The following is a 13,304-nucleotide window of genomic DNA, read 5'->3' on the forward strand; positions in this document are numbered from 1 at the left end:
TGGTGCGTTATATCTTTCGGGTGTTTGGATGTGTATTAGGAAAGTAGAATCTGATCAAATAGATTTGTGATGTTGTCTTGAAAGCGTGTTGCAAAGATTTTTAAATTCCAAAAGACGTGGAAGTTTACGTTTACACATGTTGAAAAGGTTTGAAAAAAAATAATAAAAAAAAAAAGAAAAGCAAAAGATTGTCAGTGAGTGAGTGAAGAGACAGAAGAAAAAAAAATTTGGTGAATGTAGAATTTCAGTGAAGGTGAATGCAATCTACACCTTTACGATATATACACAAACGATTGTGGATTGCAACAGCTACATACGCGTATTGCTATAGGAAATCAATTCATTGTTGCTTGTACGTGTGAGACACATGTCTTTCAACGATTGACACATTTTTTGGTCTGTCTCTCTTTCTCTCGCCTCCGCCCTGCAAAATTCCACAGTCGCCCTCCTTTTGGGCCGCCCCCATTCCACGCGCAAATTAAGTGAGAAAAAATTACCCTTTTGAGAATGCCTCTTTATAGTACACAAGCTATATCAACACAATTCTATAATACTTATCTCCTTCTCTGTGATCGCTTCACTTTTCAACTACTTCAACGGCAGCCTTATTCAATCTGTTCATTATTGCCAACCCTTCATTGGTCTCGTCCACTCCCTCTACAAATATAATATCCACCTTATCCTCCTCATCGACTTGTCGCAATAGCTTAAATAGGTTTCTTGAAATCTCTTCACCGCTTTTACCCAACTCCTTACCCACTTTAATGCCTTCAACATCTTTAAATCGCTTTGATTTTAATAGTGCAACTTTAGTTTGACTCAAATCTATGTTCTTCGCTTTGATATACTCTTTAATCAGCTCTTCCCCATCACCACAGTTGATAAATAGTATAACCTTTGCATTGGGCGAATAATGTTTATATTTCATTCCAGGTGTCTTTACAGCTTCATTGCTTTCAGCCGTGCGCTTGGCGATTTGCACATTCTCCCACTCTTTACCACCAACTCTTTTCAACTCCTCGACTGAAATCCCACCGGGACGTAACAACATTGGTGGTGAGCATAATCCGTTCACAACAGTTGATTCAACTCCCACATTACTTGGTCCACCATCTAAAACATATGGTATTTTTCCCAGTAAGTCATGCATTACGTGTTGTGCCATGGTAGGACTAGGTTTAGTGGATGAATTGGCCGAAGGAGCTGCCAAAGGCAAGTCACTTATTGCAATCAACGCTCTTGCAACCGGGTGTTGTGGCATTCGCACGGCAAATGTATCCTGATTTGCAGTGACATAATGGGAGATCGGTGACCCTTGATGCACTGGTAGTAGAATTGTCAATGGTCCTGGCCAAAACTCATCGATCAATTCTTTGTAAAGTTGAGGTATCTCGTAGTTTGGCGGTAGGAGTTTGCTTTTTAGTTGAGCAAGGGAGGAAATATGTACAATTAATGGATTGTCTGCTGGCCTATTTTTTGCACGGTAGATAGATTTAACAGACTCATCAGACAATGCTGAACCTCCAAGTCCATATACCGTCTCAGTAGGAAACCCAATGACGTTGTTTGTCGTTTGCAATTCCTTTGCCGCTATTTTGAGATTTTCCTCGGTCTCTTTGTCACTGATTTGAGGTAGAGGTTGATCTTTCGTGAAAACAATAGATTCAGGTCTGACTTTGAGTAGTTTCGTTGCAAAAGACATAGCTCGTTGTAGACTCTTCATTAACTGGAAATGTAGTGAAGACTTGCGATTCTGAAAAAAAAAAAAAAGAATTCGATGTGATGACAAAAAGCCAAAATCTTTTTTGTGTCGTAACTATATAATACTATGCATTTCCTAAAATATAAGACATTCACCAACAATCTTTTTCTCATTATCGTTCAACTCTTCATAGTAATGACTGAAATTGCCCAAGTTCTTACTAGTGCATTCTCTGAAAAACTCCACCAACAATGATTTCAAACTATCATCTTCAGGTCTGTCCTTGTGATCGTCGTCCACATACGACTTCAACTTTGCGAAATTGGGCACTCCAATATCATCCATATCCTCCCAACCTTCGTCATCATCATCTTCTTCTTCAACTTGAGCTTCATTGTTCTCTCCTGCATGGGTGAAATCGCCAGCACTGGGCTGTTGGCATTGGAACTGCAACTCACTAACCAAAAGCTTAAGTATTTTCAAAGCGGCTGAAATTTGGGTATATTTATCAGGCATTGTTTTGGCCATGGATCTTGTTATGATCAAATCGCCATCATATGGAATTATCTCCCCATTCACAGTCAAATTGGCAATTCTTGGGTCACCCAATGTAAATATTCTACCCAAGGCTAAAGAGTTTTGCTTGATTTGATCAAACCCTCGAGTAACTTCGTAAGACTCGAACCAAATAGGTACAACAGCTTCTAATCCCAGTTTCTCGTTCACCACCATACTGCTCAAGAAATTTATCGTATCTTCGGGAGACTTGAGCACTAGTTGACAAAATACCGTAATCAAGTTTTCAATCGTGATAGATTCTTTGGCAATAACAAGTCTATTAACAGTTGCCTCTAGTATTTGAACTAATAGCTGGGGTGACAAATAGTCTTGGAATTCATTCACTAGTGATGCAACTATTAACCCACACTTGTTTGCAGCGCTATCAGACAATTGGGGTGACAAAAATTTTGAAACAAGCTGCATCATTGATTCAAGCCCAGAGACACCAGTTGAAGGATCTTTGTAATTTACAAACAATTTTGACGCCTTTCTAATCAATTCATCAAACACTTCACCTCCACTTTGAAGTACTTGATCATCTGATGATCGAAGTAAAACATTCTGCAATATGGGATATGCGTATTCGAATATCCTTGGTGGTAGCTCACCGGGGGAAGATTTTATAATGATGCTGAGAAGCTCTAAGCTCAAGTATAATTGGGGTGTGTATTCACCATTGCTCTTCTCCATGATTTCAAATATAAACGGCAACGACTTTTCGCAAACACTTATGTAGTCTTGGGTGTCAATGTTTTGTAACAATGCAGTCAAACAATCAGATGAGTCTGATATCAATTGCACGTTTGCTGGATCCTTAAAAGCAATCTTGAAAACAACATCCACCACACTGACACGGGACACAATGTTTTGCTCCGATGCAAGCTTTGGATTAATCGAAATTGCCAGCGTGACTGCCTCCAACAAAACAGGGAGCCCATCTTCTTCGCACTCATCTAATAATGCGTATGCAAGTTTGAAGATGATCAATTGTAGCGTGCTTTCCAAGGTAGAAAACTCAATTACTTGTTGGAAATAGCTACAGCTGACAAGCGTGGACATTTGAATCAAAGAGTTACCCTTTTCCGCAAACAAAAGAATATCAGCAAATACCCTTTTCGCTTCCTTTTCCATAAAGTTTTCAAAGTACTTGGGTAATAACAAAATGCACCTTGATGCCACTATCCTTTGGTCGTATTTTATAAACGATAGCAATGTGTTTAGTGGAGTTTCGGGTAATTGTACGTCATTGGACAACAACCCTTCCAACGTGTAAAGCTCCGCCTCCAATATTCTCTCATCACTTGAAAACAGCTCATTGATCAAGTTGCAAATTTCACAAGCATCGGTTTCATTCAATTCACCCCATAAATCAATTATTGCATCACGCGGATTTATAGCTACTGACAAACCAGTAACATCACTGACATACAGGTTGAGGTCGTCTGCATATTCCTCCAATCGGTCCTTCGGCAACGCTGTGCAAACAACTGCATCTTTATAAAATTCACCTATTGAGCTCACTTGTGAAATCAGCACGTCATGTTGAATACTAGCTATCGTGTTGAACAAGTTATAAATTACAGTATTAAGCACTTCTTGTGCATCCAACTCAGAAAACTCAGGCGCGTCATAAGTATTCAAAGCCACATCATTGTAGACTGGAGCCAACAAATGCAAGTTTTGTAAAGTAGCTATCAAAACGCTCTGTTTAAGCTCTTTTGAGATTCGTTGGTGAAAATGGCCAATGATAGAACCAATAACCTTGAAAAGGTTGCTTTTGAAATCCAATTGAACCAAGTTGACACCATGTGACTTTATCAAGTTTAACAATATCTCCGAAGTTGCGTTCACTTGTTGAAGAACAGTCTCCTTCCTATTGGCATTAGCAAATGCCTCAGGGCTTTGAAATACAGCCAATACGTTTTCATACAACTTCAATGCTTGGTTCTTTACTGGAATAGCAACCCCAGAGCTATGTAAGATTTGATTTAAGTGATTGTTGATACCAATGCCTACACCTCCATCCCAGAACTGCTCTTCAGTAATCAAATCATCAACCAAGTCAGTCAACACTTGCAAACCACCCAACATCGCTTCCTCATTAGTCAAGTCAGAAGCTGCGGAGTATAACTGATTAATCAAATCTGGCCACTCATCAGGATAGTCCACTGACGCAATCTGAACAATAGCGTAAGCGGCACCGTTTCTAATTTTGGAATTTCCAGACCCTAAAACCAACTCCAATAATTTTGTCCTAATAACTTTCTTCAATTCTTGGTCAATTGGTGGTCCAATAAACGATGAAAACCCCATTGACCAAAATTTGGGCACCAACCGTTTCAAATGAAGTAGACATGATTGACGAACATCAATGGGAAGTGTATTGTTTACTGATGCATCTAGTATCAAATATGTAGCCTCTGATGGGTTATTTTTCACGGTTTCGTTAAACTCAAGCTCCGATTGTTTACGAACATTGTTGTCCGGAGATGTCTGATTGACTATCAATTGAAGTATATCTGGCATTATTGTACGGTATGAAAAGGAAAAGATGGGATCAGAAGATGTGAAAGATCTAGAAAAAAAAATAAAGCCATTTAATTTAACGCGTAGAAAGATGCCAGAGAGACAAAAAAGAAAGAGCTTCATGTTATGAAAAGCAGAGATGCAAATTAGGCTGTATAATTGTATCGTTCATATATAGACCTATTTATCAAGTATACCATCCGATTCCACGTTATCAATATGCTCCGTGGTTGGCTTTTCTAAGTCGGTTTCAGCATAACGTCTCCTTGGTGTATTCTTTTCAATTTGAACCACTTTCCATGGCTCCTTAACCGGACATTGATTGAAAATAAAGTCCATTTCTTCCAAGGTTCGACCTGAAGTTTCCGGATAAAAAAAGTAAATTGCTGGCGCCATCAATGCATTAATGACAGCAAAGATTGTGTAGGTGTAATATTGAATATTTTCAAAAGCAACTGGAGTAATCATAACAACAAGGAAATTGAAAGCCCAGTTGCTTGCTGTTGATAATGCTGCCGTTGGAGCTCTCAATTGCAATGCCGATATTTCTGGTGGGTATAGCCAAGTTGCACCAAGATACGACATACCAAATACGGAGTTGAACACGAAAAGGAAAACCGCAGCAGCAACTCCAGGTGGTGTACTGTTTCCACCAGTATCAAAAGCCACCTGGGATTTCCATGCCGCCACTGTCAAGGCAACCATGGCAAGGGATTGGCCAACAGCTCCCCAAAACAAGAGCCTTCTCCTTCCAACTCTTTCAATAAATAAAATACCAAAGAGCGAGGCCAAAAAGTATTCGGTACCGTTACAAGCAGCCAAGATTCTCGAATTGAAGGGAGACATGTGGAGATAATTTTGGAAAATAGTACCAGCATAATATGTAATTAGATTGATTCCTGAAATTTGTTGCATGATTTGCGACCAGCAAGCTAAACTCAAACGATGAAAATTTCTTGTTGGGCCTTGACTGGTCAATGATTTAAGACTAAAGCCTTTATCGTTGGCCTCTTCCAATTCTATGGCACTTTGAATCTCTGTCAATTGGTCCGTTATTTTCTCGTCTCCTTCAGGGAGGTTATACAAAGCACTGAAAACTATCCTGGCTTCTCTCACTCTTCCCTTTGCCATTAACCAACGTGGTGACTCGGGGAATTTGAAAACAAACATAATCAAAAGAATTGGGAATATAGCTTGAAGCACAACGGGGATTCTCCATGATATAGCTTTGGGATCACCACCCTTGTCAACAAAATAGAACCCAAAATCAACCCAATATGAAATGGTAATACCCAATGTGATCAAACTACCTTCCATCATAATCAATTTACCTCTTGATTTAGCTTTACTCATTTCCGATGACCACACAGGCACTGTTGAGGTTAAGTAACCAGTACCAAACCCAGTAAACACTCTTGCTATTGCTAAATGAGTAACTGTAAATGCAGATGCTTGTAACGCAGCTCCGATTATAACAATAACACACCCGAGAAACATGCATTTGAGTCTTCCCAACCTATCACCAAGATAAACAGTTGACAAGGCAGCAAACCCACAACCTAATTCGTAAACGGCAATGACTGCACCTTGCAAAGTTGAGTTTACTGATGCCTTCATTGAGGGGAAAGTGTCTTCAAAAGAATCAAGACTGAGTAAACTTCCATAAACACCTTGGTCATAACCGAATAATAAGAATCCAACACCAGCAAATATTGAGACTGCATAGTTCAATTTTGGTCCTGATAATCCCATAAACGTATGTACTCTGTTTGGGTCTTCGCAGTCATTCAAATTAACATTTAAATACTGTTTGGACTTTTCTGAGTGTTCACTCTCAGAAACGGTAGCTTTAACTTCGTCGGAGTCCATGTTGTACAGCAGGTGAATGTGGATGAGGTAGCTGCAGTGGTGTTTTGTTTGGCGAATTGCATCCTATTTATACACGGCGTTTACTGGAACCCCAGAGTTATTGCTAATGTGTGCGTGTCTATTATGTCTTCACACTTCATTGTGCAATACTTGTCACGCTTAGTGTATTAGAAACGGTGCACAAAATTGATTCTGCTAATGTTTGAAGGAAAAATTTTAGCCATATGTTTAGCTTCCTTGCATGTAAACTCAAAAAAAACACGGCAAAGTGGCAAGTGGGGAGAACATGCAAATGTAACAGCCACAGCTACTGTAGCATTCATAGTGGCATGTGACACATTTGACTGTAGTCTGATAAAGGATTTGGATCAAGTCTCGAAAACTGAAGCAGACATCATCTTCCTTCGTTTATGGTCTTGGTAAGCAAGAGAAGGTGGGGAAGATAATTTTAGTAACGTGAACAAAAGGAAACTTTCATATACAGGAATCGTGGGGGAATCATTGTTCTTTTGTATGGGGGACTTTCTTTTGTGTTTGGCAAATTTCATACAATTCCACCGAGATGATTTCTTGCTATTGTTTAGCATTATCAGCTCTCTATTGTTTTTTACAGCTCTAGTGCAACTTCGCGAAAACAACGTGATTAAGCAAAAACTCTATACCTGCTATGGAGGTTTGGTAAGGTGAAGATAGATGCGTTGCTAGGGTATTCCAATCTCTCACGATTCAACATGGTTGCAGACTTGAAGAATTTTAATTTTTTTTGACACATGACAAATGCGCGCCATGTAAAAAGTGAACAGGTTCATAGACATGGCACTGGACACTGGATAGAAAGTACATCACTTGCGATATTCACGGGAGTCGTGTGAGCTGGCACCAAGTCCAAGTTAAGCCTCGTATCCTTGCATCCCCATTTTTTATCCACGGCAAATTGTGCATATCGGATTTAATAATTACACAAAGTCACGTTTCTCCATTTAGTTCTTGGGTGGCATGAAACTAAAAATAGAGTCCAATTATTACGTCATGATTGGATCTGTTGTTTGTAGGGTTAACAGCAAAACCACGTTATCTTCACCACATCGCTCGAGCTTCTCTTTTGGATATTTGGTGTACGTCTTGTATAGCATCGGAACTAGCTCGGAACCGGACATACACCAATGCCGAAGTTTGCAACAAAGGTAAACAGTAAAAAGTGTGGTGCATTTGTGCAACGAATTCATTACAAACCTATTGTTACTCCAGAAAACAAGAAACACACGCCACGGACTCGGAAATCCGACGGAAGAATCACACGAACAATTGTTAATCATTCCTTTCTCTCTCTATACACTAAACATTCCTTCCCTTGATCTATCACTAAAACCCACCGCCACCTAAATATTAGATGGTTCGATATTCCAGATATTTTCAGCATACTCATCAATACATCTATCACTAGAAAAGAAGCCCATGTTGGCAACACTCCAAACCGATTTTCTAACCCATCTCTTTAAATGATCTTCATCTTCAGCATCAGCACCATGATGGCCAAATACATTTTCAACTTTTCTTTGAGCATCCAAATACAAATCAAAATCATCAGAAACAAGATAATTATCACCATGATCTCTAATACTTTCAATCAAAGGCTTGAAATCATCAGCGTTTCCAAATTGACCTTGTTGAATAGCATCAAACACTTTTTGCAAAGTCTTTGGAATGTGTACTCCTTCAACAAAATGTTTGTGTCTGATTTCATCAACTGATTCAGCCAAGTTTCCAAAAAGGAAAATGTTTTCTTCACCAATTTCACGTGTGATTTCAACATTGGCTCCATCAACGGTACCAATGATTAATCCACCATTCAAAGCAAACTTCATATTGGATGTTCCTGAAGCTTCAGTTCCAGCAGTTGAGATGTGGTTCGACAAGTCGGAACCAGGACAGATAATTTCTGCTTTAGAAACATTGTAATCGGGAATAAACACCACTTTCAAAAGATTGTCGATTTCAGTATCGTTGTTGACAACTTCACCCACTTTGCAAATCAAATGAATAATGGTTTTGGCCATGTAGTAACCGGGTGCTGCTTTACCACCAAAGATTGATGCTTTAGAAATGTAGTATTTCTCCTTAATTTCGTCGATTGACACACCTTGGGCAAGCAATTCCTTGATGTGCAAGTATCTATAAATGACGGAAAAGATATTCATTTGCTGTCTCTTGTATTCATGAATTCTCTTAACCTGAACATCAAAAAGTAAAGTAGGATCAACATCGACATTTGTTTCTTGTTTAATCAAAGCCGCCAATCTGCGTTTGTTGTTAAACTTGATGGCATCCCATTCTCTTAAAAACTTTTCATCATCAATAAATTGTTCTAATTTTTTCAATCTTCCCAAGTTTGTTAAGTATTCGTAGTTAGGATCATCCAACTTCTTGGCAATCAAAGCAGCCAATTCAGGGTTTGCTTGTCTCAACCAACGTCTTGGAGTAATACCATTGGTAACATTGGTAAACTTGTCGGGTCCAAACACCTTGACAAAATCTTTAAAAATAGTGGTTTTGATCAATTCAGAGTGCAACTCAGCAACCCCATTGACTTTGTGAGATCCAATAATTGCTAAATAAGCCATTCTTGCTGATTTAGGGTATCCTTCTTCAATGATGGATACTCTTCTCAATAAGTCACGATCATTAGGGAATTTATGCTCGACAAACTTTAAAAAGAAGTAATTAATGTCATAAATGATTTCCAAATGTCTTGGAAGTAAATGACCAATTACATCAACTGGCCATTTCTCTAAAGCTTCAGCCAACACCGTGTGGTTGGTGTAGGCAAACACTTGAGTGACAATCGACCATGCATAGTCCCATTCCAAGCCTTCCAAATCAACCAAGATTCTTTGCAATTCAACAATTGCCAATGTTGGGTGGGTATCATTCAATTGAATAGCAACTTGATCAGGAAACTTTTTCCAGTTGGTCTTGTGGTTCTTTTTAAATCTCCGAACAATATCATGTAATGAAGCTGCAACCCAAAAGTATTGTTGTTTCAACCTCAACTCTTTACCTTGTTCGAAGTTATCGTTAGGATAAAGAACGGCAGTGATTGCCTCTGCTCTTTGTTGAGCTGCTACAGATTGTTGATAGTCACCAGCATTGAACTTAGTGAAGTCGAATTCGTGAGTTGGTTTGGCATTCCACAATCTCAAGTTGTTGGTATTATCAGTATTGTAACCAGGGATGGGGAAATCAGCAGCAACTGCCAAAATTCTTTCACCACCACTCCAACTTTTTTTCACTTTACCAGTATTGGGGTCTTGTTCTTGATAAACATAGCCATAAAAGTCAACAGGAATACGAATTTCATGTCTGTCCAAAACCCATGGATTAGTGTATCTCAACCAATAATCAGGAGTTTCAACTTGATAACTATCGATAATCTTTTGTTTGAAAATACCATATTGGTAGTTGAGACCATAACCCCAACCTGAATAGTTTTTCGAAGACAATGAATCGACAAAGCAAGCAGCCAATCTACCTAAACCACCATTACCTAAACCGGCATCTGGCTCCTGTTCCAAAACGTCTTCCAAGCTGAATCCCAATTCATTCAATGAGCTCCGAGTATTTTTCTCACACTTCAAGTTGATCAATGCATTGTCCATAGCCCTTCCCATCAAAAACTCCAATGACAAGTAATATACTCTTTTCCCATCTTGAATAGTTTGCCTTTGTTGAGTGTTGGACCAATCAATAACCAATGCATCTCTAACAGTATTTGCAGCAGCTTGATAAGCAGCCAAGTCGTCACAATTGTACATGGATCTTCCCAATGAAGTTTCAACATGGTTAACAAATTCCTTTTCAAACTTATCTGCATCGTCAACAATTGTGTGCACACTATCGCTCTTGTGACGTGGTCCTCTATAATTTGAATCCAAGATATCCAATTGGGAGTACTTGAACCAAGTTTCCTTTGCCGAAGCAGGAATTTCGGCATCCAAGGCAATAATCTGGTTGGGTGTGAACCCAGTGTTGGTTCTCTTCAAGGGAGGATGTGGTAAAGTTGACGGAGTAAGATAATCCTGAGACATGATGGTAATAAGCAATAGCAAAGGGAAGAAAACAAAGGTGATACCAATTGAGTTAATGCAGAATAGATAAACAAGGGATGGTCAATTGATGAAATATTTATAAAGAAAGGGGGGCTGAGAGGGTGAGAGGGAAAGAGATTTTTCGTCTGTCGACCGGACGTATGATTTTCGTTCTAGTTTTTTTTTGGGGGGGAGGAAGGGAAGGTTTTGTGTGAACAATAAAAGTGAACAAGAGAGAGAGAGAGAGAAACATTGCTCAATCAAAAGAGAAAAAAAAAAAAACAAAAGGAAGAAAAGGGTGAAGTTTTAATTTCGGAGTTAAAGATATATCAACTGCCTAAATTGAATTTATTCACGGTATTAACTTATCGGACCATTGTCTTACGGGGACAGAGGAAGTAAGTTGCTTTACGGATTCTCACGCACTACAGTGTTATTTTAACTGGAAATCACTTCAGTTCAACCTTCATCTTTGACTGAATTGTGTCATTAAAGTCTATCCGAGATAATCGTTCGATTATTGGAAAAATAAAAAAGACAGAGCAAGATTCGAGCATCTTTCAAACGTACAACTCTTCAACTTTGACAGAACACACACTGCTCTAAAGGCTCCCAATCGTCCCACATACCAAACTGTTTTCTTCGTACTTAAAAGAAAAAGCATCTCTTTGGCACATATATGGGAAAGAAGTATACAAATATATTTGTGTACCCAACAGAAAGAATAGTTGCTTTGTGTACATCGGAGAACGTGGGGAGGGTTCGGAAACAAATTACAAAAGACTGTTTTTTGTGCAATTTATTTCTATTCAATAACCAATGGGGTACGATACAGCTTCAACTAGGTGCGGATCACACATGATATAACCTTATAGAAGTGACCACCTTCTTCTTTGGCAAGTCCATTACTACATTATTGCAACTTTGCAATTACGATCCAAAACAAGGTGTATGTTTCTAACATGTGATTGTGTATTAAACCTGTCGCCAGTTGGTGTGTCGTATCGCATAAATAAACACGACATTGAATATGAACCAAAAAAAATGAAAAACATCGGAAAAATTTGTCCGACACACGTCTAGATTAATTTCCAGCTTAGCACCATATATACACTCATGTTAGAAGAGTATCCACCAAAAAGCATTGTTATAGCTAAAGTTAAAGGGTATCCAGCATGGCCAGCTATGGTATTAGACCCAGACCTCTTGCCATCACATATACTCAACAAACGACCCAAGAATAAACAACAAGAGCCAACACCAAATGTATTACCAATCAAGTTCTTCAGTGATGATACATATATATGGATCAAATCTAATGATATCAAACCATTGAGTAAAGATGATATTGCTGCTCATTTTGTTCAAAGTTCACAAAAGAGGAGAAAAGACACCGTGTTGGATCAGGCATTTAGACTTGCCAGTGATCCATTGGACATGGAGGTGTTTATCAAGTATGGGTCGAAAGGTGCGCCAGATGTCATAGAAATGGATGAGGATGATGACAATGATGAAAATGATGAAGAGGAGACTGTTGTGGTCAAGACACCGGCTCGCAAAAAGCAAAAAGTATCAACTACCTCAAAACTGACAAGCAGTAAGAGATCAATTGCAGAGGCAAAAAGGGAAGCAGAAAGGGAACTATTGGCCCAGTACGATTCTGATTGGGGGTTACAAGATATTAACAAGTATAGTATCAAAGAAGGGAATTACATTTTCGACAGTCTAGCAGAACAAAAAGCTGTATTTGACAATATCCCTGATATAAGCCAGTTTTCAGAACTTTATGAAAAATCAATTGAAAAATTCAAAAAGATTGAAGAACAAGTGATTGAACAGTTACTATCAGCCACTCCCAATACTGATGAACTTTGCCATTTATTGACCCAATTTCTGGCATTGATTTCGAAATTACCCAGATCTTCAATAACCAAAAGCCAGCTATTAAGAGCACTAATCTTGGACCAAAGAAAGCACAGTTCTGACCAAGCTCAACACGAATTCAAAGACAAAACGGCAAAAATATTGAAAAGATTGGGGATTGAAGTTAGAGAGAATACTGAGGATGAACTTGTAGTGAAGAGTGAAAACAGTACTGCCCAGTCTACACCTGCTAGTACAGCACAATCTACTCCCGAAGTGACAGAGCCTGTGAGGAAGGAAGAGATTGTGGTAAAGCAGGAATCCGAGGCTGTCAACTCAGTTGACTCACCTTTGAAACATGAAGTTCAAATCAATGGTAATTAGGCATACATGCAGGTCCTACACAGCAAGGTGAAAAAGTAAAGTAATAGAGTAATTCTTTCTCTTTTTGTTATAGCATCAACCTACAGGTTATGATATATAAGGTTTGTATATAAATTTGTAGCTCTATGCACGACCTCTAATTTTGTGGGTGAAATAGATAAAAACATCCATACACACATACAAAATAGCGGTAAAAACAAGACCCGATCGAGTAAACAAAGATCAACAAAAAAAGGGAGAGACAGAAAAGAATTTTTTTTTGACTAACTAGGAAACCATCAAAAATATACACAAGATTGAGGTATAAACATTTG

General features: G+C 38.7%; 5 protein-coding genes across 5 annotated transcripts; 1 reads left to right on the forward strand and 4 right to left on the reverse strand. All coding sequences in view use genetic code 12, as the record gives it.

The window, feature by feature from the left end:
* Positions 1 to 577: 577 nt before the first annotated feature.
* CPAR2_301370 (threonylcarbamoyladenylate synthase) lies at positions 578 to 1,702 on the reverse strand (the record flags this gene model as incomplete). Its single annotated transcript, XM_036807495.1, has 1 exon — positions 578 to 1,702. The coding sequence occupies one exon, from the start codon at positions 1,700 to 1,702 to the stop codon at positions 578 to 580; it is 1,125 nt and encodes a 374-aa protein (XP_036664326.1).
* A 135-nt stretch (positions 1,703 to 1,837) lies between these two features.
* On the reverse strand, positions 1,838 to 4,789 carry CPAR2_301380 (uncharacterized protein; the record flags this gene model as incomplete). Its single annotated transcript, XM_036807496.1, has 1 exon — positions 1,838 to 4,789. The coding sequence occupies one exon, from the start codon at positions 4,787 to 4,789 to the stop codon at positions 1,838 to 1,840; it is 2,952 nt and encodes a 983-aa protein (XP_036664327.1).
* A 180-nt stretch (positions 4,790 to 4,969) lies between these two features.
* Positions 4,970 to 6,658, reverse strand: HGT13 (Hgt13p; the record flags this gene model as incomplete). The annotated part of the gene is made up of 1 exon (XM_036807497.1): positions 4,970 to 6,658. The coding sequence occupies one exon, from the start codon at positions 6,656 to 6,658 to the stop codon at positions 4,970 to 4,972; it is 1,689 nt and encodes a 562-aa protein (XP_036664328.1).
* A 1,379-nt stretch (positions 6,659 to 8,037) lies between these two features.
* Positions 8,038 to 10,743, reverse strand: GPH1 (glycogen phosphorylase; the record flags this gene model as incomplete). The annotated part of the gene is made up of 1 exon (XM_036807498.1): positions 8,038 to 10,743. The coding sequence occupies one exon, from the start codon at positions 10,741 to 10,743 to the stop codon at positions 8,038 to 8,040; it is 2,706 nt and encodes a 901-aa protein (XP_036664329.1).
* A 1,116-nt stretch (positions 10,744 to 11,859) lies between these two features.
* Positions 11,860 to 12,990, forward strand: CPAR2_301410 (uncharacterized protein; the record flags this gene model as incomplete). The annotated part of the gene is made up of 1 exon (XM_036807499.1): positions 11,860 to 12,990. The coding sequence occupies one exon, from the start codon at positions 11,860 to 11,862 to the stop codon at positions 12,988 to 12,990; it is 1,131 nt and encodes a 376-aa protein (XP_036664330.1).
* Between the last annotated feature and the right edge of the window lie 314 nt (positions 12,991 to 13,304).

This window comes from Candida parapsilosis, contig 005806 (genome assembly GCF_000182765.1).
Source record: "Candida parapsilosis strain CDC317 annotated contig 005806".
Lineage (NCBI taxonomy): Eukaryota > Fungi > Ascomycota > Pichiomycetes > Serinales > Debaryomycetaceae > Lodderomyces > Lodderomyces parapsilosis.